The sequence below is a fragment of the Canis aureus genome, chromosome 2 (genome assembly GCF_053574225.1).
Source record: "Canis aureus isolate CA01 chromosome 2, VMU_Caureus_v.1.0, whole genome shotgun sequence".
NCBI classification, from domain to species: Eukaryota; Metazoa; Chordata; class Mammalia; order Carnivora; family Canidae; genus Canis; species Canis aureus.
Genome location: NC_135612.1, coordinates 85,539,457 through 85,563,412, shown reverse-complemented (window position 1 = coordinate 85,563,412; position 23,956 = coordinate 85,539,457). Strand labels below are relative to the sequence as shown.

Here is a 23,956-nt window from a genome sequence, read left to right as displayed (position 1 = left end):
GGGGTCTTCTCTGCCAGACAAAAGTAACAGCTAAACCTGCCTGCTGTAGTGACTTGGGTAAGTGTCGTGCGTAATTTTTTTCATGGAACCCTTGTAACGTCCCTGGGAAACAGCCACTATTATAACCTAGTTTTATTGGGGGGGAAATTGGGAGATCAGAAAGGTGAAATGACTCGCCATAAGTCACGCAACTAATGGGCAGCCAAGCCTGGACTCCGAGCCCAAATAGAAGCCACGGGAGTGTCTAGCTCTTCAACGATGGTCTTCCGCTAGCTCAGAAAAATTAGCAGTGACCGGTGGAAATCCTGCGACCCTAAAGGCTCACTTCATATTCCTCCTCATCCCCTCCTTCTGAATCCACGTGGCTGCGTAGTTTACTCATCATGAATGTTGTTGATCATCCCACACATTTGACTCCTTGACTGGAATAAATAGGAAGAATTCATACCGAAGGGGGCTTCAGAGCTGGGTTCTAAGGCAACAGAGTAGGATATTGATGGTGGGTATATTTTCAATGGGAGAACACATTTCAGTTCAATTTCTTAAGCTTCTTATTTAAAAAAAAAAAAAAAAATCCAGGATGCCTGGGAGGCTTGACGGCTGAGTGTCTGCCTTTGGCTTAGGTCCTGGGATCAAGTCCTGCATTGGGCTCCCCGCAGGGAGCCTGCTTCTCCCTCTGCTTATGTCTCTTCCTCTCTCTGTGGACCTCTCATGAATAAATAAATAAAATCTTTAAAAAAAATCCTTGCTTACTTTGACAAATAAAACAATAATTGAGCCCTTCCCTCAGCTACAGACGATGGCACCATCCTGGGGGGAGCCTCCACCCCATGAAGGACCAATCTAATGAAAGGAAATAACATGTTCAAGGGTGTGAAGAGGGAGCGTGTCATCCTTTTTTCTGTAGAGAAAAAGAATCCCCACATTTTTATATCACCCTGGCTTCTTATAAATCTTTACCTGAAACAAACTGGAAATACTGCACGGTCCAGGCGATCAGTACAGACAGCAGAAAGGTCCCCAGAAAGTAGATCTGCAAAATCCAAAACATGACTCAGATACTGACAGGGGGCAGGGGTCATAGGGGCAGGGCTGGGGAGGATGCTCCTACCAGGGCAGAGTGTAGGACGGCACCCCAGATGAGCCGCAGGTGAAGGTAAAGCCAGGCCAGGGAACAGGGGCTGAAGGACTCCTCGCTGCTTTGGCTCCAGCACCTACAGATAAAAATCAGAAACAAAAACAAAAAACACAGGGGCTCCTGAGAGACTGGCAAACTTGGGTGGCATTACTCATGACCCGCATTGTCCGATCCTCAAACCCACCTCCTGCTTTGAGCAAATGGGCACACTCGCCATGAAAAACAAAGAAAGGAAGCCACTTCTAAAGGGTTTGGGCCTGCCCTGAAATTCCAGCAGAAGCCTCTGAAAAAGAGCAGTCCTGTCCTTAGTAAAAAGCTAACGAATGGGTCAAGGAGGACTCTGAAGCATGGGGCCCACCCAGCAATACTTCTGTTTGTCTGTCCAAAGTCTGGGCGTCAGAATGCTTCCCTATCTTGCAGAAAGGCATGGTCTCATCAGACATATTTATTCTTTCGACTCTCGTGGAAAACCTTGGTCAGCAGTTTAACTTCAGATCAAGCACATTCTGTATGGTAAGCCTCAGACGCTAAAAAAGGGAAATAGTTTGGGTCCAGCTGAATGTTCTCGAATCAAAACAAATCCTGGGCCCTTTTTATAACTGGCGTTACATAATGAGAGAAACTCTAACTTTAACTGAGAAGCAAGCACCACCCACTTGGGTTCCCCCAGAATCCACAGCACTAAAGAGGCTCTGAACTCACCTTTCATACAGTTCCTGGAGGATGGAGATGTTATTAGAATGGATAGTTGGGTCAATTTCCAAGAAATCCAAAATATGATGTGGGATTATAGCACCTTCCTCAATTAGCAGAGCCAGGTTAAAAAATCCCTGAAAACAAGCCACAAACCAAACTCATCAATTCCTTATAATAAATCCCAGACACATACCCTTCATCAGAATGTAAACTTTTACAACCTCTAGATTTTTTTTCTTTTTTAGTCCCTCGAGCCAGATGGTTTTGTCATTCATTGATGGATTGTCTCCCTAAATATATGCATCTGAGAAATTTATTTGCAGGAGAACCAGGAGGCTTTCAGAAGATGCTGTGTCCCATCTGCTCCGAAGCCAGCCAACCAGGGGGAACCTGTCCTTTCCTGCTCATTCTCTCAAGACAGAACTCACTGGAAAACGTGCCCTTGTGTCATCAACAAACCAGAATACCAAGTTGAAGGCAATGTCTATCACGTATAGATTATGCTCTAGGACATCATCAGCCTGTCAGAAAATCTAACAGAATGTTCTTGTGGCTGGAAGGGCTCCTCCAACTGGCTTTCTAATGTGGAGAGTCTCTCTCATGCACAAAGTCACCTATGGGGATTTGTCCCTGCTCTCGTAGGCCAGTGTGGGAAACTTCCTCTTATGATCCTCTTTGCACAGCTCCACTCAGGTGCATTTCCCTCTTCCTTATACATCTTGGTCTTGACCCTCAGAGGTAGGACCTGCCTTATTGGGCTGGATGATCAAAAAAGCCAACAGACTTAAGAGCCTAACAGTAGAGGTGCTTTATAAACAGTGGAAGCTATTAAACCACTGTCTATTCCACTGCCCACAATGAGCTGAGCATGTGGCCGGACCAAAAAATCAACAAGAAATACTGTGTTACTTCCCATTAGGGATTTACAAGTGAAACTGGATTGTTGCCCTTCAAAGAATTCGTGGTCATGTTTTAATGATTTGTGTCCTCCCTTTCACCTTTCCTTTCAGTTGCCATGGACAAAGGATCTCAGTGAGGATCACCCAAAATAGGTTGTACACACCAGGCCTCTCATTACCATTCTGGGCAATAATCAAGATAAAAAGAATAGCAGCTAACATTTAACGAGTGCTGTTGAAGGTCAGGCACTGTTCTGTTTTATATGTATTTCCTTAATGCTCATATCAGCAAATTGAGATAGGTACCATTATCCTCTCTGTTTTATAGGTGCGGAAGCTGGCGTGCAGAGAGGTTAAGGCACTTGCCCAAGGTAATGTAGCTGGACAGGGGCAAGAGCTGGAATCCAGACAGGGTCCAGAGTCTCAAATCTTAACCTCCACTATGCTGCCAAATAACCTCTAAACTGATGTAAGTGCTGTATCTTTGAGATGCATACATAACATACACTCACACACAACCAGAAAGTGGAATATTTCTCCACTCTCTAAAAGGAAAGTACTCTTAACACTTGAGCTATTAGAAGAAAAGAAAAAAAATCACTTTATGTAATTTTAATGTCTCTTGGAAAAATAGCAAAATTAAAATAAATGGGAAAATAGACCAGGGGAATGTTTGTATGCAAAGTAATAGCTTAAGGTCCATTATCTACTGGGCCAATGTAAAAAGAACTAATTATGATTTACATTTAAAAAAAACAACAACAACATAGTTCCAAGGGTGCCTGGGTGGCTCAGTTCATTAAGTGTCTGCCTTTGGCTCAGGTCCTGGTCCCAGGGTCTTGGGATTGAGCTCCAAGCCAGGGTCCCTGCTCAGTGCGGAGCCTGCTTCTCCCTCTCCCTCTGCCTCTCCCCACTGCTCATGCTCTCTCTGTCTCAAATAAATAAATAAAACCCTAAAAAAAAAGCCAGTATGAAACCTCCAATAGATACATAGGAAAAGAATACAAATAGAGAATCCACGTAAAATAAATCATGAGTAAATGATCATAAAGTATACGTAAAAATGTCCATGGCTACTAGTAGTCAAATAAATGCAATGTAAAACAATGAGGAAGTTATCAACTGTTAATTATTTAATTCGAATAATTAAAAGTGAAGTCATGAAAACATCCAGTGCTGACAAGACTTCAGCTCCTTTCCTGCACTCAACCACTGCTTGGTGAACCCTTTCAGGAAGCCCATCAGCCTGATGGGCTAGTATTATGTATTATGCTAGTATTATGTAGCCGTGACGCATTTTGACTGACTCAGTGATACTAGCCCTCAGATTATAAAGAAATTATTCAAATGGAGATAAAAGGCGGAGGTGTGAATATGTCTACTGTAGCACTCGACAGCATTGCAACACAACGGATACGGCCTCTGTGTCTTCCTTAATGGACAATATAAATCCCAAGGAGGCAAGAATATTGTCTATCTATTTATCTTTTGTCCCCACCACTGAGAAGTGTCTAAGACATGGCAGGACTGAGTGAATAGGGGCCAAGTCAATGAATAAATTAGCAAACAAGAATAAATGTCCACCAATAAGATAAAGCTTAATAAATTACCACCATTGGCTCAACAGAAAATGGGACAGTGGTTAAGAGTAATTAATAATTACAGAGACTGGGCAGTAAAATGCACACATTCCTACAATATGTTAGAAAAGATGGATTTTTTAAAAAGATTTTATTTATTTATTCATGAGAGACACAGAAAGAGAGGCAGAGACACAGGCAGAGGGAGAAGCAGGCTCCCTGTGGGGAGCCCGATGTGGGACTTGATCCCAGGACCCTGGGATCACAACCTGAGCTGAAGGCAGACGCTCAACCACTGAGCCACACAGGCGTCCCAAGAGATGGATTTTTAAGTGGCACAGACACTCTTGTTAACATCACAGAGAGACACTTGCCCGTGGCTGGAGGGGGACAGGAAGACAGGAGTAAAGCCCCTGCCGCAGAACTGTGGCTGCATCCTTTAATTTTTATTTTCCTTTAAAATGATCTTTTAATGTTTGAATAACATTGTTTGTCCAAAAAAACAAACATCAGAATTGAAAAAAAAAAACAAAAATAAAACTCGTCCCCTAAATTTGAGTGACAGCAGATATCACTGAAAGGCGTTTGGCTCTATTGTGAGTCCTTTTCAGCAGCAACTCCTATTTCATTCCAGAAGAAATAATAATAGGAAAGATCATGTCCATTGAGTATATTCAGTGCTGAATGTTTAATAACATTCAATCCTTATAACCTATGAGCTAAATACTATTATTATCCCCAGTTTCCAAAAGAGAAAACACAGACTCAGTGATTCAGTGACTGGCCGGGTACAAATAGCTATGAAGTGATAAAGACGTGGGGTTTTAACCCAAATAAAGAAACACCTGGATGTAGGACCTCCTTAGAAAAAAAGTAAAACAGGCACTACGATAGGGATGGGTTTCCAGCTTTTGCTGTGTCATCAAACTCCAAAGCACGTTGCCAGAAACCTGGTGTCTAAGAAGGCATCAACCATTGCGACTTCCGTTGTGAGAATGGCCCTCAGATGCTCAGGGGAGAATTCTGATTAGCCAGTGTCAGAGCAGTGAGGGAAACAGAGGATCATCATTAGCACACCACACTAATGATCGTTGCAGGCAAGACCTACTAAAGGATGCTAAAATTAGTGGACAGAAATTTGAGGAGAAACAGAATATTCGCAAAGTTGCAAACTATCTCCCCAGGATATATATAACTTAGAAAGACAAATATGAACTTTACAGGGGAGAAACCCAGCAGAAACCACCCTAACCAGTAATCAGACATACTGGCATCACGTATGCCTCATACGACACACCGAGGAGGACACATCACTTTTGTGCTTTCCTTGCTCAAAACACATAACTTCATTCTAGAAGCCAAATCGAGGCCCGTTCTACATGATACCCAACCAGGGTTCTTCCTAAGTATCAAGGTCATGAAAGACAAAGAGACTGAGGAGCTATTATTGATTGAAAAAGACTAAAGAAATATGACAACTAAATGCGATGTGGGACCCTGGATGAGATCCCAGGATAGAAAAAGGGCATTAGTGCAAAAAATGAGTGAAACCCAAGTAAAGCCTGAAGTGCACCTAATGGTACTGAACCAACACTACCTTCTTAGTTTGATAATGGAATTGTGGTTTTGGGCCAGATAGTCACGCTAGAGGAAGCTGGATGACTGGTACATAGCAACTCCCTGTACTCGTTTCGTAACTTTTCTATAAATTAAAAAATACTCCCAAGTCAGAAGCTTCCCCTGCCAAAAGTCACGAAAAGCAAACTCCTATCACTGAGGGGTTGGCTCAGCTAAACAAGTGAATCACTTGCCATTCTGACCACACTTGCCATCTCTTCGGTTTCTATGCAGTGAGTTAGTTTGATGGAATCTGGTAGAAAGACTCCTGGACTCAGAGCCAGAAGATGTGGCTTTAAGATGGGCGGCTTCACCTGCTACCCGACTGTTCGGCTCTTGAGCAATTTATCACCTTATTGCAGTCTTGTTATCCTCCCTATAAAATAGTTATAACAGAATCCCCAGCTTCACGGGATTGCTGTGAGAACGGGGCAGCCACCACAGTAGGTGCTCAATAAAGGTATCACCATTACGGTTCGCGTCCTCACAGAGCCGTGAAAATGGATGCGAAATGACTCTGCAAACCGGGGAGCAGATACAGGCGGGAGGGCATCTGAGGACTCCAGGCCTTGCAAGCTCGCAAAGAGACATCACCAAGAGCTCGTTCCTGCGGTTTACCTGCGAGTCTCCATCCAGGGCTGCCTGGGCGTACATCTGCACGGACAACTCAAGGTCCTGTGACTGGTTTTGGTGGCCATAGTAGTAAAGGTCTCCCATTTTCAAATATGCTGTGAAACAGAAAGCACAGGACTATTTGTGAAGTGGTTTTATTTCAGACAGACATTTTAAAGGTTGGCCCAGTCTCACCATGGCGAGTTTTTCCTACCAGAACTCAAATGCGTAACATCATTGTTTCCTTGGTGTGTCAGGAAGGGAGGGGTAGGAAAACCTTTTGTACTGAGCACCACCATTTCTAGACACATTTTCTTGCTTTGCTGGGCAGCTCTCCCAAATGGGTCTGTGAAAATCCCCATCTGCAACCTTACAGCCCAATTGACCGAGATCGTTTGGGGCACTTTACTTGACGTCTGAAATTTTGCTGCCTGGGCTTGATGACCGATGGGTATTTCTGTACTCTGTTTAAGCCATGTATTTTATCTCCCCCCCCCCCCGGAAAAAGTTTTGTTTAATGGTGTACATATCGCTCAATGTCTAGGCAGAAAAATAGAATCTGTGTCAAGTAGTTCAAAAGATGGATTTCAACACTGGAAAATTGCTTACCAGGGCTGAAAAGGCAAATGGAGGAACAGCCAACAATCCAGACAACAGTAATATGGGAAACTACTACCATCCCTAGATCTGGGACGACCTGAGACCACAGAGGGCGGCCTTGCCAGGCAGGAGCTGGAACCATGGGCGCGTATAGCCATTGTCGGAATGGCCCGAAATAGAGAGAGAAGGGGAGAAATACTTAGGCTTCTCACGTCCTCCCATCCAGCAATCTCCTGCCACCACCTCCCATTGGCTGAAGCCCATCAGATGCCCAAGGACACAGGAGTTAGGGGACCATAGTTCCTGGGGATCAACCCCTCCCATACAGAGCAGAGCAGAGCAGAGCAGAGCAGAGGAAGACAGGGATACATCTGAGGGCAAAAAAGGCAAATGACTGGCCCAGAGAATCTCTCCAGAGTAGCTTTCTCTTTTGAATTCTCATCAACTCTGAAGAAATGGTGGGTTCTGAAAGGGAATATAAGGGAAGGGAGAAGAAATGTGTGGGAAATATCAGAAAGGGAGACAGAACGTAAAGACTGCTAACTCTGGGAAACGAACTAGGGGTGGTAGAAGGGGAGGAGGGCGGGGGGTGGGAGTGAATGGGTGACGGGCACTGGGGGTTATTCTGTATGTTAGTAAATTGAACACCAATAAAAAATAAATTAAAAAAAAAAAAAAAAGAAATGGTGGGTTCAAGCATTCTGTGGACCATGGAGGAGGAGAAGCCCATTGCCTGAGGCTGATAGCACTTTACTCATGACCTTAATAGCAGGGTTTTTCACACTCCTTCCTAATTGTTTAGACACATCATACTTCACACAAAGCTGTTAGATGGTCCCTGATCCTAAAGATTAAAAGCTTTCAATGCTTCAGTTTAGCACCCCTTTTCCTATACATACCAAATGAAGGAGCACCAATTTGAAAAACAGAGAAGTTATAGTATCTCCAAACACAATTAACACCCAAGTATCTCTTGGCCAGGTCCTAAGGGGGAGGAAAGGGGGGAGAAAAAGTGAATTCGTTAATATATTTCAGCCAAGTGACTAATTTTACCTTTCATAAAACCCAATTCATTATCCTTAACCTTAGAGCTTCCACTCCGAGAAGAATACATTTACTTACTGGCCTCTCCTCACAGATGTGTGCTAAATTTGTCTGTGACACTTCAATTCCAGTTTCTGCTGCTAAAACATAATACAGCAAAGCTTCATGCCTAAAAATAGATGATTAATAATAAATTTCATATAGTGGCTCTTGCTAATATTCACAGAGAGCTTTATATTCAAGCACAAGAGGGCACAAAATAAGCAGTTTTTTTAAAACCACAAAATCATGAGTTTGGTGTGTGTGTGTGTGTGTGTGTGTGTGTGTGTGTTTTAAATAAATACTGTTGTTAAAAATACTGCAGGCACTGATTTATTTTCCATCTCCAAGGCTGAACTCACTGATAAGGTTGGGGAGCTGGTTGGTGCAACAGCTACCTCTACTGGCCGAACGGCGTGTGGCATGCGGGCTGGGCTGTCTATTTAGCTTTCCAGCCTCGAATCCTTCCATCCCCTCTTAGGGGAGATGAGTGGCATTTAGAAAAGGCCCTGTGCTCTTGGGTCCTCTGTTCTGTGAAAGGCTTCTTGGGGCTTTAGATCCTGAGCAAGCTTAATTAAAGCTGATCTTTTGTGATGCATTAGCATTTTGGCAGAAGGGAAGGCGTTTACAAGGGGTCCAATCTCAATGGCCAAAAAAACACACAGAAAAAAAAATAAAAACCACTCATAATTGAATGATGGCAAAACAATGACGGATCACAGTGCATCTGTTGAAAGACTGGCACAAGATTCACAAGACAGAATAGCAGCAAGGGTTTGGGGGAAAAGATAAATTCCTACGGCCAGTGTTCGTGGGAGGGCAGGTTAACCCACTGGTTAAATGTGCAAAGTCTTCAGAATGCACATGCCAGTTGGCCAACTGGGAAGGGTTCTTCTAAAGAAACAGAGACGTGTGCAAAGATTCTGTGACAACAGAGTTCATGGCAGAGCCGTGTATATATGGCCAAAAAGCACTGGAAGCAACTCAAAATATCTGAAAAATCACTGAGTAGTTAAATTACCCCCACGGTGCGGCCACTTTCAGATGAGGCCATTAAAAAGGATGCTGTAGAGAGAATTCAAAGACGCAGAAAGATGTTTATGCAAAATTTTCCATTCGGTTAAAAAAAAAAAAAGAGCAGGATGAGAAGCAGAGCAATTCCATTTTTGTAAAACAGAAATAAAATCAAGTGTACACATTTGCACGCACATGCAGGTGCATATACGCAGAGAAAAAGAATAAAACCTAAAAATTATCTATCAAAATGCTGACAGTACTTATCTCTAGGTAGTGAGGATCAAGTCATTTTCTTTTCTTTTCACTTCTATGATTTCCTCCATTTTCTTTGTGTTACCCAGTTTATGAGTAAAATTTTATTTTGACCTTATATTGTTGTTCCTAAAGAGCTTATTTTTCATTCTCAGGTGTTGACATTAAGAATTAACTCTTCCTTAATTGCAGCTCTACCTGCAAACTGGCTTATGGTGGGATTGAGGAAATAAGGAGCGCAGATTCTGAAATCATTTTTTCTACTCTGTTAAAGCAGCTTCTGGTGGCCCGTCCCCTAGAGACAAAGAGAGGTGATTGGGGGTCAGATTAGGACAGTGAGGCCTTCACTCAGACACAGTGCGGGTCATGGGCCATGGAGCCGCTGAGTGAGCTGATTCTCGGCTTCCCGGACACCCACGGCAGCAGACCAATTAGCCATGACTCATGCTAAAGAGAGACGAGGCTGGCTGGGCAGTGTCCCCTGCATCGCAAGCCAGATAACAAGCCCATGACTACAGCTGTAAGAACAACACAAAAGATGCCTAGGCATTTTCTTACACAGCTGGCAAGATTCATGTTTCATGACAAGAATCTTCAGAACAGACCCCAGATGGAGAGCGTGCAAAGGAGGCCCAGCAGAAGGTCCCCATCATTCTCCGACAGGGACCCATTCTCAAAGTCTGACAATCTCACGTTTCTTCAGAGACACTTACATCTGATCCAGTGCCTGTTTCCCCCAGGAACGGACGAGGGAAGGAGATGGTATAAACTTGCTGGCTCAAGTTCAAATGTTGGGCCAGGTCCCTCTGCTGCCCTAACTGGATGGAATGTGGTTCACATTATTAAAATGTAACAAAACGATGTTTTCTCTGACAGCAGTCAGGCAGCCTGTTAGGATATGCAGGGGAGGCATGAGGTTGACGCTTCCTGTAAGAACTGAGTCACTAGGATAAACTTTATAAAGACAGTATCTTGTCTCTAAAGCTGCTTTGGTGGTGGGGAGGCCAGGGAGGAGGGAGTTTTAGAGGAATAACTTCCACTGTCCAATTATTGTAAAAGCCAAGAGGAAATTTCATAGAATTCCCAAGCATTTCCTTGGAGGAAGCACTGAAATCCATCAGAAAAAGAGAGGTCTATAAAACATTGATGTCAACAGAAGTACGGAAGGGGAAACCACCTCTGTCTTCCATCCCGCAGAAGCAAGCATCAGACGCCGGTGCACTCCCACACCGCCACCATCCACGGGGGAAGGTTAGAACTCTCAAGGCCAGGCTTTCTCAGCTGATTAAGACTTCTGAGAAATGACACCTCTGCAGAAATCCTACCCACATTTAGCTGCCCAGTGCTTTGTTCTTGCTTAATTGTGTTTCAGCAGAGACTGCCCAGAAGTATTCATTACAGATATTTCTATATTTATACTCACAGAACAAACATGTACGCAGCACTTAACTCGGAGCAGGAAGCCCAAAGGCAAGCCACAAAATTGTACTGTCCTTCCATGAATTTCCTCAAGGTTTAAGAAGCTAACCAGAGCTTCAAGCTTTATTTCCAGTGCACTAAAGTGAAGCTGCCCCCCAGACAGTCATTCTGACAGGATGGGGGTGGTGGCTGGATGCAGAGAGGAAGGGATTTGCAGCAAAGAATGAGTTTAGGGGCACCTTTGCAATCCTCCCACTTCCGACTCAGCATATACACTTAGAGAATTTTTTAATGATACATCTTAATCATCAATCCTTTGGTTGCTTGCTGTGAATTGTGAATTTGAGTGCCTCAGAGCAGCTTCTCAAACAATTATATTATGTTCTTTGTGCTCTTCTCTGCCAATGCCTGAAGCAGCTCAAATTAAAAGGAAAAAAAAATCCTTGGATCTCAGTGGCACTCAGGACCCCTGGTCTATTGCAGAAAGGTGAATCTCTTTCAACTGGAACTTGGCAGGCCTCCTTCTCTTGCCTCAAGCCCACCATAATCTGGCTAACCTCCTGGGTTAAATATTTGGGGCATATTTAAGACAAAGGACAATAAAACACACAGCGCACAGATAAAACACACATGGGGGAAGGCGGAGAGAAATGGAACATGACAGCCAGCCTCTCCTTAGCTGACTTCTCCTGGTGTCCGAGGACAGCCCCAGGCACGACAACATTATCTTCCGTATTATGCCTATACAGCAAAAAGCCCCTTTCTCAATCATGCTCCTCTTTTAAACTATCCCATATAAATCTTGGAACAACACAGAAAAGTACAAGCTCATCAAACTGACACATGTAATTTGAAAATAACGTCCAGAATAAATTCACTTACAGAAAATGAAAAAGGAGGATGGACTTGGGACATTGATGGATGATTTAGTTCTCTTACAGCAAAATAGAGGGTACCCCCAAAAGCCACATTGTGGTGTGGGGAGGCCAACATTCATGTATTTCCTATTTAACCCCAGGGCGGGTTTCAGGACTTGGGAGAGCAGGAGGAAATAGAAGTACTTTGCCTCAACTATATTTTGACAAAGATCTTTCTCATTCTAACAGATACTAGATGTCTCTTCCTGTTGATAGAAAAAAGGCTTCAGATCCAGATTGAAACTTAATAATACTTAGCATCAGCATCAAGATCGGCAATGATATGGAGAAACAAAAACATATACATGGTTGGCAGGGGAATGAATTGGTAAAATCCTTTGGGAAAACAGTTGGCATTGTCCTATAGAATTGAGCATTATCTTATAAAGTGCCTGCCATGTGACCCCACTCCTAAGTTTATATTCTGGAGAAACTTATCCAATGTATACCACGATACACATAAAAAATGTTCATGGCCACACTGTTCTTAAAAACAACAAAGAAAAAGGGAAACACACATGCGTGTTGAAATGAGGATTGGTAAGTTAAGTGTGGTGTATGATAGCAGTCAAAGTGAGTGACCCGCAGATACATGCATCAAGGGATATGAATCTCATAACACGTTATGTTAAAAAAAAAGGCAGTTGAGCTGTGTAGGATATGGTTCTAATAATATAAAGCTCAGACACAAGCCAAATAAATCTACTGCTTAGGAATCTATCCACATATAGCAAAACTATAAAGAAAGCGAGGCAAGGGCAGCCCGGTGGCGCAGCGGTTTAGTGTCGCCTGCAGCCCAGGGTGTGATCCCGGAGTCCTGGGATCGAGTCCCACGTCGGGCTCCCTGAGTGGAGCCTGCTTCTCCCTCTGCCTGTGTCTCTGCCTCTCTCTCTCTCTCTCTCTCTCTGTGTTTCTCATGAATAATAATAAAAAAATCTTTAAAGAAAAAAAAAGAAAGAAAGCGAGGCAAGACCAACAACAAGGCTCAGCATGATGGTTACTTCTGGGTGCCGGGGGTTTAATCTGGGAGAGAAACGCAACTGTTCCTTTTCTTTCATAGGGTTGCAGGTGTTCATTTTATCATTATGCTTAAGAATATATATATACATATATACATATATATATATAAAATATATAACATATATATTTTTATATATACATAAGAGATTTTATATATATATAAAATATATTACTTCATACGTATCAACTATTGAATGACAGAACTCAACTGGCTTGGCTACATCTCTAGTTCAGATGCTCAGCACCTTTTACCTGGATTCTGAACCAGCACACCCCTTCAGACTCTCCCTTCTCTTTCCCCAAACTATCAATAGCTCCCCACTGCCTCGTAAATTTAAAAAGTGTATGACCTGCCATTCCAAGTTCCATACAGCGGTACCTCTTTGGTCTTGTTACGTGTCACTCCCTTTTACAAATCTTCCTGAAGGCAAACTGGTGGCTTAAAAGTTTCTAGACTCATCCAGAATTTTCCTATCTCTGCTTTTTTGTTCCTGTATTCCCTTCACCAGAAATGCTGTTCCCTGCATAGCCAAGCGGAAATCCGAGCCACCCCTCAAGGCCATATCACCTGCTACCCCCGGCATGAAGGCCGAACCTAAGTCCCACAAACCAGATAGCATCTTTTCCTTCTCAGAATCCCTTGTGCTCATTACATACTGTTCATGTGCCTCAAGTTAGGGTTGTTCTATTTGCCTTTGTTTGTGCACTCATTTGTTTTCGAGCACTTCCAAGGTACCACTAGGTGCTGGGCACCGGGGTGCAAGCCAGAGGGCAATCAACAAAAGCGATCAGGACCTTAAAGGGAGCAAGGAGTTAGGTAGGACTTCTTGGCAGAGGAAAGAGCAAGTTCAAAGATCCAAAGGTCGGACAGAATGTGGGCCCCGAGAGGAATAGCAGATTGCTCTGCATAAGGAAGAAATGAGGCAGCCAACTTCCCCACACCCTGCTTGTGGCATTCCCTGCAGCTTGTGGCAAGGCAGCCTGCATTGAAGCGTACTCAGTAAAATCTGCTGAACAGGACCTGAACTCACAAACCGTGTAGAGCACACTTAATTTCCCCCTCCCCTCTACCAAAAAAAAAAAAAAAAAAAAAAAGTCAATCAATCTCATGCTGTGGTTGACTATTGTAAGACAACAGGTCACAAAAACCTTAATGCATCTTGACCTTCACAGCAAATTTCACAATATGCTAACCTGAAATGTTTGGTGATGTTAAATTTAAATGTAGGCAAGAAATGTAAGCTATTAATAGATACTCTCTTTATGGGAAAAATAGTGTCAAACATCTTGGCGTGTGTGTGTGTGTGTGTGTGTGTGTGTGTTGTCAGTGTGGGGGTGTTTACAGATATGCTCTCTCTTTGGGAAAACCCACATAAGCACTTCAGTATTTGAATGCTCTTTTCCCCCTCAAGTTTCTTGAGGGAATGAAGGGTGGGAAGTTTGGGGGATGAGAAGTAGAGAATAAATTAAAGTCAAATTTGTGAGTTTTATAAACTGAAGCTCTCTTGGGAGACAAGATAAAACACCAGAAAAATTATAAGGTTTATCAATCGGAAAATAATAATTTCATTAAAATCTTTTCCCCAATTGTGCAAAGTGAGGCTACCGATGATAAACTTTCACAGGATAATAACAAACACTCCTTTAGGTGTTGTTTTCACCGGGTTCCGTTCCCTGCTCTTCTTTAAGATTTTCATTCACTGACATGCTATCTGCCTATGATGCAGGCACCTGTGGACCAAAGGGGAAAACGGTGTTCTTTTGGGCTTATATTTTAATTCTTAATTAAGGTTCAGATCAGATGATGATCTAGACAGGTCTGGTCTAACATGTCTTTGAAGCAGTGGATCAATGGGATACGTGCTGATGTGCATACCCTTTGTAGCCGTTACTGAAATACCCAGATCATTTAGGCAATAGACCAGCCAAAAAAATATGACCCCTTGGAAAACCAAGACAGGGCGGTAGGACCAGCAGAAGAAAACAAAAAGATGGAATCAGGTGAAGTTTTCAGCTTGGAGGGTTGTGCCCTTATTTGTAAAATCAAGGCACAGCAAACGGGGAGCATCTGCAAATCCTCAGTGCAGCGTCTCATCCTATAGGGTACAGGATGAGATCTGTTAGCTTTATGAGAAGAAAGTTAAAATGGGGAGTCTGTTTGGCTGTGGCACTGAAGGTCTGGTAAGTGAGTTCCAGTAATCCCAGGCTCTTGGCCATGGACGGGATAGTAACGTATCAGTGGAAGGATTCAGCTTGAGCCTTAAACACACTGCTCTATCTGCTTCCTGTGCACTTTCTGTGGTCTGCCAGGGAGAGGCGGAGGTTCAGCTAAGACTCCCTGTGCTGTCTTCACTGTAAAACCAAGAGGAACAAGCTTGAAGGGAAGAGAAGTCAACACTTTCATGTGTCTCTCAACTTGATGAATGTGGACGCTTCCCCTAGAGAACTAATTTTTGTGTATAATTAAACATGGAAATGCTATGTTTTCCAATCAACAGCCAATCAGTCTGTGATACTCTGAATATCATTACTGGGAGGCCGTGATTTCCCTGCAAATTGCTTTTTCGGTTGTATTTTAAGACTCCATCTCATAAAGACTCCACTGACAAGTTGAAAGGTGAGGGCTGAGAAAGCTCATTCTAACGTGGGTCCCCAACTTACCATGAACCCTCCAGGTAGGCATTGAGGCCTTTGCGAATGACATGACCCAAGTAGCCATTTTTCTCAGCTACATGTTTTGCCCATCTGAAAAGAAAAGGAACAAGAAAATATCCAAACTGTGGAAAATTAAATAATTGCTTTTTTCTTCATATGATCTCAATAAATCCCACTTGGGGATTATTTTGCTGGTTAGAAGTTTTACATGGCAACAAACCTGAAATGAATGTTAAGAAGGTAAAGAAGGATGCATTTTGAGAACTTTGCATTCAGTGCCTATCTTATGAATACTTAGGAGTTATCATGTATGCAAACAGAGACATGAAAGGTACCTAATGAAAAAGAGCTGCCAATATGAAGAAGGATAATATTTACCAGGAGTCCTGGTATTCTCTCCATTAAAACATGTTTACAGATTTATTATAAGGTTTCCTCACTTTTTTCTGTCCTCTAATTTATCCTGGAGAATTTTTACTAATAATGAACTGGCCTGTTGTAGTCTTTAGATCTACAACCACTAAAAGAATATTATAAGGATACACAACTAATAAGCTAATGGATGGGGGAAATAAATTTTTTAAAAAATACTTGTTTGATATAAAGGAAGGATGAGAAAAAGGGAAATAAGTACAAAGAATGGATGGGACAAATAAGGAATAAAGAGTAAAATGGCAGATTTAAAACAGAATCTATCTTTATGTTGCATTAAATGTAAATGGTCTAAATATACCAATTAAAAACTGAAGATAAAGTATATAAAACCCAATTATATGCTGCTTTGAAGAGACACACATTAAAATTAAAAGAAGAAAAAATTAAGAGTAATGGCTGGAAAAAGATATAACATGCAAACTCTAATAAAACATAAAAAGCAGGTGTAGCAAAATTCGCTGTATGCTGGTCATAGAGCAAGCCTCAACAAATTCCAAAGGACTGAAGTTATTCAGAATGTATTCTTTGATTGCAGTAGAATTAAGCTAGAAATCAATAACAAAAGAAAAACTTTAGTATATGTGCTGCCGAAGCGAGCACACAAAAGAAAAATTTATGAAACATGAATGTTCACATCAAGCATCCTAACCAATAATGATAAAAAGCTTCAAGAGTCTGCCTAGGTCAAGTTTTAGCACTGAGTCCAGGTCAGGTTGGATTTGCTCACAAATGTCTTATAAAAAACAACCTTTTGAAAAGCCAGACTATTAGTATGAAGGTGGTCTTGAGCAGAGGTCTGCGAAGTTTTGTTTTGTTTTTTTTCTTTTTTCTGTAAAAGGCAAGATAGTATATATTTTAAGCCTTGCGGGCCACACATAGTCTCTACTTATATTCATCTCTGTGTGTGCTTGCCTTAGAACTCTTTAAAAATGTAAAAAGTATTCTTAGCTCTTGGGGCCACACAAAACAGAGGGTGGGCTTCATGTTACTTATGGGCCAAAATTTACCAACCTCTGAAAAACATTTTCAGATGCACATAACCTCAAAAATGTGCCTCCTGTTCACCTTTCTTTAGGAAGCTACTGTAGTATGTACTCTACAAAAGTGTAAGAGTAAGCCAAGGAAGAGGAAGAAATAGGGTCCAGCAAGGAGAACCCAAAAAGTTAGAGATGAAAGAAAAGGAAACCCCTACGGTGATGACAAAGTTAATTTCAGGAGGGCAGCTGTGTCCTAAGCAGACTCCAGGAGAGATGTCACTGAGATTAAGTTAACCCAATACCTGGTGGGTCTGGACATACTGGGAGAGATCTTAACAACTGTGGGAGAACTTGGAGATCAAACACATGGAAAATGATAAGCACGCAGAAAGCCAAGCCACTAAAGAACTATGAAATATAACGATTACTCCACAGAAAACAAACAAAAAAAACTGGGTAAGAAAGAAAAAGTAGTCATAGGATACTACATGGCTCAGCTGTGCCTAGCACTCATGTGGTCATAATAGGGGACACTGATACTAATCGAACCAAAAAAATGATATATTTATTGGGAAAATGGGACAGGGCAGGAAGTGTGGATGTGAGGGACAGCAGGCGGGGGCAGGAGAGGGAACTAAACCTTTTACAATGGATTAACAACAGACAAAGCCTATAATGAAAACAACAAGAATTAGTGCTATATAAACGTGTCATTGAAAGTTAGAGCCAAACAGTAAAGAAATAACGAAAAGACTGAAAATGACTTATTCTTGAGAGCAGGGAGCAGTTCTGGGTGGGGTTGCAGATTTCCTGATTTTTCCATGTCACATTATTATTTTTTGTTTCGGTTAAAATTTCCTTATTTTCGCCTTTGTCAAAGTCTGTGGCTCTTTAAACCCCATGCATGCATAATCGCTAAAAAATACGGATTAAATCAAACATTGCAAAACAAAGAAAGGGAACTCCATTTTCAGTGAATAAAGGACATGGCTTTTCCTTTGCACACAACATCTGACAGATTCTTACACAACAGCCTTCTCGGGGTCTCTAGGGAAAGTCTCCAGGTTTCCTGTGATGTAATAGAGAGAACACCACAAAGTTCCTTCGATGTGTCCGCCCTGTGCAGCCTTATGGAAATATTCACCGGCCAAAGTCTGTAGAGAGATCAACAAAGTCATCTCATTGGTGAGGAGTCCTCCTGGCTGGGCTGGTTTCACCAGAGCCAAGCTGGGGGGCCAGGGTGAGGAGGGGGGGGGTGGACACTTAACGCCTGGTATTTTCACTGGCTTACAACTTCTTAGGATCTTTAGGAAAACTGAGTCAAGCTCCGGGAAGACAGCCAATCACAGAAGCTGGCCCCCGGATGTCATAACCTCGATGGGAAGCTATTCGGTGAAGGTTACCCACTAAATAAATAGGACAACACGTCGCTGGGACTCGCATAACCCCTGCAAGCTACACAGCTACGCTTCAGAGTTTTGCAGAAGTCACACCAGGTGAACATTCAGGCACCGGCTCTCCTCACCTTGCTTAATACCTTTCTTCAAACTCGTGTGCAAAAACTGCATTTCCCGTAGGAAGGTGAGAATTAGAATATGACAATAAAAAATCCACACTGGCATATACGTGGGTGGGTTAGCAGACATTAGCAACGCATGAAAATATACAGCCTCTCCTGCAGTCAGAGAGAGGCAGAGGGAAAAAATAAGACAAACATTGGGAAGGGTGAATGTTCTGCTGGTTTACTGTTATTTTTTCGGGGGGCACTTAGCAGTCGTTCTTAAGCCAGGGCTTTGGAGTCAGACAGGCCTGGGTCTAAATCCCGCTCCGCTCCTTAGCAGCGCAGGGTGACCTTGGCCATTGGTAATCTCTCCAACTGAGAAATTTCTCCAAGTGAAAAGTGGGGCTTCTGATGGTACCCAGCACGAGGGCTGTGGTGTCAAGGACCAGGGGAGATGCCTTCTGGAGGCTTGGCGGGGCTACACGGCAATCATCTTCCAGCGGCCTACCCCCGGAGACCTGCCGCTGCCTCCGTCTCGCCCCCTGCATCTTCCACCTCGACACATGCCACACACTTTGGAGTCACCCTGACTCCTCTCCCCGTCACACCTCACATCCAATCCGGTAGCAAGCCCTGTCACCTTGACCTTCAAAGGACATGCGTCACCCAGCCACATCTCTGTCCCCTCCTGGGGTGGCCCATCCTTTCTCGCTTGGATTCAGTACATTAACCCCCTGCTCCCCTCTGGTCTTCTTTAATCCTAGTCTCTGCTAGGATCCAGGGGGAAGCTTTTAAAACACAGCACTGCCCCGTCCAGAGCTGCTCAGCGGTTTCCCATCTTCCTCGGAGCAGCCGCGACCTCACAATGACCTGCGCACCTGCCCGCCCAACCTGCCCCCCCACCTACGCCCCTTCCCCGCTTCTCGCTCCCCCTACGCCAGCTTCCCTATTGTTCCTGGAGCATGCCAAGCCTGCTTTCCTCTAGGGATTTGCCCTCAAAGTTCCCTTTTTCTGGAATATTCTTCTCCCAGACAGATGGAAGTCTCCTTTAGGATTCTGTACTACATCACATCATCAAAGAGATCTTCTCTGATCTTTATTTCCCCATGACACGTATCTCCACCCGCCCTCGTGTTTGTTTATTGTCTTTGCTCCCCTCTGGAATATAAGCTTCCCAAGAGCAGGGGCTGTTTTTGTCTGTTGCTGTGTCCCTGGTGCCTGGAGGAGTGCCCGGCACAGGGTGGGCATTCAATGAAATTTGTTGACTGTAATGATGCAGAAATTATAATTACCATCATCAATAGTATTATTAATAATCAGAGGCTCCCATTGTGCGCAGGGATCCCGGTCCTGCCTCCACTAAGCATATGGCTCTGAGTAAGCCTTGACTGGTCACTCCGTAAAATGGATACAATCATAGCAGCTATTCCAGAAGATAGAACGACGTGGGATGCATGTCAAGTATTTCTGAGTGTCTGTCACAGAGGAAGTGCTTAGCAGACACTGAAGATTGCCACTCTTTTCACTATTATTAAATCTGGTCTCAGGGCACCTGGGTGGCTCAGGGGTTGAGCATCTGCCTTTGGCTCAGCTGTGATCCCAGGGTCCCGGGATCAAATCCCACATCGGGCTCCCCACAGGGAGTCTGCTTCTCCCCCTGCCTGTGTCTCTGCCTCTCTCTGTGTGTCCCTCATGAATAAATAAATAAAATCTTAAAAAAAAAATCTGGTCTAATATCAGGCAACCCTATCTGGACCCAGCTCTCTTTGCTTCTTGTAAGATCGATGCCTACATTGCCTGCCTGTCATGCATTCTTACCTCGTATCGTCTCCCCCTCCCTCCCTAACTGAGGACTCCCTCCTTCGTGCAGCCTGTCCGGTTTCCTCTGTCGAGAACTGTCTGGGTCACAGCAATTAGCTCACACTTGACACTTGGCTCGAGACCGTCCTTTGCTGTTTGCTATCCTATCTGCCTAACTGGGCCCAGGACCTGAGTGAGGACAGGGGCTGTGTCTTGGGAGGCGTCTGCACCACCCACAGGCCTGGTGCCACCCCCGGGGCCTCAGGCAGGCCAGACACACGTAGCTGAGCTGGTGGCCAGCCACACAGCTGGTCTCAAGTCTTACTTGATTCCTTTCAGGAACTCCTGGGAAAATGCCATCCAAATACAGGACTCCAAGGTTGTACGATGCATCCGGGTTCCCCATCTCTTCTGCTTTTAACCAGTACTTGGCTGCTTTGGCATAATTTTTCTTGAATTTGTGGTAATACCATCCCAAGCCATTGACTGCCTGATGCAATCCCTGGATTTCAGAACAACAACAACAAAAAGAAATCACTTTTTTTTTTTTTTGTTTTTACTGAGACCTAAAGAGAATTGATTGTTGTGAAAACACTTTGCCCGAGTCTGAGCAAAACCTCTCCTGTCTCTTTTTGGGGCACAGATGGCATTGAGGAAGAGCTAAATGTTAGAAGCCACGAGCCCGCCTCAGAGCCTTCCTGGGTGGCTTCCATCTGGCTGCTGCTGGGATTCCTGATGCTGCCCCCCAGTCACGGCTCAGCTCCTGAGGCTCTTTGACAATGCCCTTGTCTACAAAGAGGCCTCTTACTGCTCTGCAGTATTGACAGTGACCTTGAAACTCCCCAGCGCTCACCTGCGAGAGGAGGCCTGACACCATCCCTGGGCTGGGACACTTTCTAGGTTACCTGCCTGCCCGTCTGTTGATTACTCTGCCCTGAGCACCAACAGGTCCTCCGAGGGAAGAAGCTGCAACAGCCTACTTGCAAAGCACAGGTGCTTTGAGGCCACAGAGAGTCCTAGTCCTGACAGGTAGAGTGGAGGTTGCGGGGGGGAGGGTAGTGGCGATGGGAGGAGGCTTTTAAAACTATGTCTACACCTGGGGATGGACTTGAGGAAGCGCTTCATGCGAATCTAGTCTGGAGCCTCCCCGTGCTTGCCGATTTCGTGCTTTCAGATGCTCTCGTCTGCCTTCCCCGGGTGCTCCCACCTGCTTCCACAGGGCAGCCTGCAGCCTGGTTGTCCAGGCCTCAGAAGCCCTGCAGGGGTGTGAGTGCTCCCGGGGGAGCCTCCAGCCCAGCAGTGAGACACCTGTGTGCAAACCTGGGCCTGGGTGTACACGGTTCTCATTCCCCCCTTCCTGCCAGACCCACCAAGCCATGAAGAAGCAGGGGGACAAGGATCCGAGGGTCACACCATGCCTTGCATGTGTAAGACTTGTCAAGTCAGAGTCTAAGTATAGAACTGAATCTCTTTCACCACCTTCACAAGCAAAGGACGGGTGTCCCTTCAGAACAGATGCCAAGATCCCCGTCTGAGCCTTTTCAGTCTGCGGTAGAGCCTAAAAAGCTACACTTCCTAGGGTTTCTGTTGGGCTCCGGGAGCCAGGAAGACCAGGGGAAAGAAACTAACAAATCCCATTAATATGGAAGTTCCATGAGGGCGGGAATCTTTCTTCTGTTTCCCAAGTACCTATATTAGAACTTGCCACAGAGTAGACACTCAATAAATACTTGATGAATGACCCAAGGCCACCCTTTGAAGGCTGGTGCTACACAAAATGGAATCCAAATCCTATACCCTGGGGACGGAGAATAGGGTTTAGAAATGCAGGCCCCCAGGATAGCTGACCCCCAAGACGGCTGACGTCTGGAAGGGTGTCAGTGCCGTGGATCTATCTGGTCATAGAAGGAACCTTCCCGAGCCTCACACTGTACTAGGTGCAAGATGGTCTCCTAGGGAGTCTTCCAGAATGCCTTTCAATATTGGCCTAGATCAGAGCATACTACAAAATAGTAAGAACCAGCTTTGGAACAAGCCTATGCAATGTGCACATCACAGTGACTTTTGCTGCAAAGCCAGAGGCCACAGGCTTATTCAAATGCACCTGTCACCTCTCAAAACATCTGCAGAGCTCCTTGAGGAATTGCATTTGGAGCCCCACAAGAACTCCCGTCTTCCGGCTTACCGCTCATCCTCTGTTCTGCACATTGACGGCTCAATCACCAGATTTGCCCCCATGGGACTTCTCACTAGTTCCTCCAAACCAAACTACACTGGACCTTCACCACGGTGCCTGACAAAGAGTGGGGACTTAAAAATTCCTTGTCCAGTGAATGAGGGAGAATCACATCGCACTTTGAAGGAGGTGATGACCCCAGGCCATAAAGCTCCATTTCCCTATACTCAACCTAAACTTAGCTAAAAATCCCTTCAAAACAAAGCACATTAGACATCAGCCCACCACTCCGATGGCTAAAGAGATGCCAATTTCACACCTGCCCTGTTTAGGATGCTTTGGAAGGAAGGCCCTCTCTGAGCCCCATCGAACTGCTTCTCCACTTTGGCCTTTTAATTTGTGTGTGTGTGTGCTTGGAGGGGTGTGGGCATGAGGTGATGTGTCCTTCGTGGGCTCCCTTCTCATGGGTCATGTGCCCTCTTGACACCACAAAGGTGGAGAAAAATCCTCTTGGCTCTCTTGTTCCTTGCCCCAATCTCCTGTTCTACACACAAAAAAAGAGGACTCTGAACTTCTCAAGGGAGAAGGAGGGGAAAAAAAAATGAGCATGGATATATCAGGAATCTTTGTTGATCAGGCAAATATTAGCAGCCTTGGGGAGGAAAGCACTTTCAAGTGCCAAAAGGGCTATAAAGGACTCTGTCAAGGCTGTTAGAATTCTAGCGGGTTCTGCGAAATTTATTTATTTGCAAATCTGCGCGCACGCACCTGGGAGCGTGCATGCCCTGTATGTGCGTGGGTCCCCTCACAAGTGATATCTAACCTCCCTTCTGGGGTGCTGTAGTGAAACCAGCTGACCTGACGATAACATTGAAGAATAAATAGTGACAAAGACAGAGCAGGTTTTAAACCTGGCCACCAGCTTGATAAACATCCCCAAGACTAAGGCACACGGGAAGTCAACGGGGCATTGGACACGACAGGGTTAACCTTCCAAAGAATTAGCCTCTGGTTTCCCTAATTCAATGGCATTTCTACACAATTCCTAGGAACCCGGTCCCCCCCACCCTGCTTATTATCAGGGCAGCCCCGTGATTATAATTTTAGCTTTCAAACAAACTGGGCCTGAATTCTATTGACTGGAAGGTGAATTCGGCTTTTGAGCGTTGCCGTCCCCATTGTGGCAGGTCACCGTGGTGTTGGAGCCCCAAAGTGACTAATCACGGCTGTGCCAGCGACCCTCCCTCCCTGCTCTTTTCTATGGGCCGGGCCAAAGGCTGAAGGCTGGCCATTTCCGCCTGCAGACTTGGGAGCCCGTGGGCGTGTGGGGTGCAAATGTTTCCCTCTGACAATACGCAGAAGTGTTACCTTGGAAGCGGCTTTCTTCATCAGCTCTAAGGCAAGCCGTCTGTTCTTTTTCACTCCTTGACCCTAAACAATGGTAAACAGCAATGAGTATGAAGAAAATAAATCCAGGGTGCCCTCGAAAACACCACGCACGTGTATCAACTTGGCTCCATATAAAATACTGGAAAGAAAAATGAAAACTCCAGCCTTCTTAC

General features: G+C 44.4%; 1 protein-coding gene and 1 long non-coding RNA gene across 6 annotated transcripts in view; one reads left to right on the top strand and one right to left on the bottom strand.

The window, feature by feature from the left end:
- SEL1L3 (SEL1L family member 3) overlaps window positions 1-23,956 on the bottom strand; it is a 100,838-nt gene that overhangs the window by 8,611 nt on the left and 68,271 nt on the right. For 4 of the 5 annotated variants that reach the window (XR_013370052.1, XM_077880581.1, XM_077880587.1 and 1 more), the window contains exons 14-23: window positions 23,763-23,825; window positions 20,544-20,720; window positions 17,944-18,071; window positions 15,512-15,595; window positions 8,265-8,355; window positions 8,042-8,126; window positions 6,549-6,658; window positions 1,841-1,968; window positions 1,112-1,214; window positions 961-1,033 (exon numbers count right to left, since the gene is read on the bottom strand). Coding sequence is in view for 4 of the 5 variants with exons in the window: in XM_077880581.1 (XP_077736707.1) it covers window positions 961-1,033; window positions 1,112-1,214; window positions 1,841-1,968; window positions 6,549-6,658; window positions 8,042-8,126; window positions 8,265-8,355; window positions 15,512-15,595; window positions 17,944-18,071; window positions 20,544-20,720; window positions 23,763-23,825 (1,042 nt within the window). In the remaining variant the exon portion in view is untranslated. Of the gene's footprint in view, window positions 1-161; window positions 423-960; window positions 1,034-1,111; window positions 1,215-1,840; window positions 1,969-6,548; window positions 6,659-8,041; window positions 8,127-8,264; window positions 8,356-15,511; window positions 15,596-17,943; window positions 18,072-20,543; window positions 20,721-23,762; window positions 23,826-23,956 lie in introns of those variants that run through there. The other variant, XM_077880608.1, reaches the window with a different exon arrangement.
- Window positions 17,953-20,122, top strand: LOC144303011 (uncharacterized). Its single transcript, XR_013370061.1, has 3 exons — window positions 17,953-18,102; window positions 18,219-18,498; window positions 19,758-20,122. It is a non-coding gene; the product is annotated as an uncharacterized LOC144303011 (long non-coding RNA).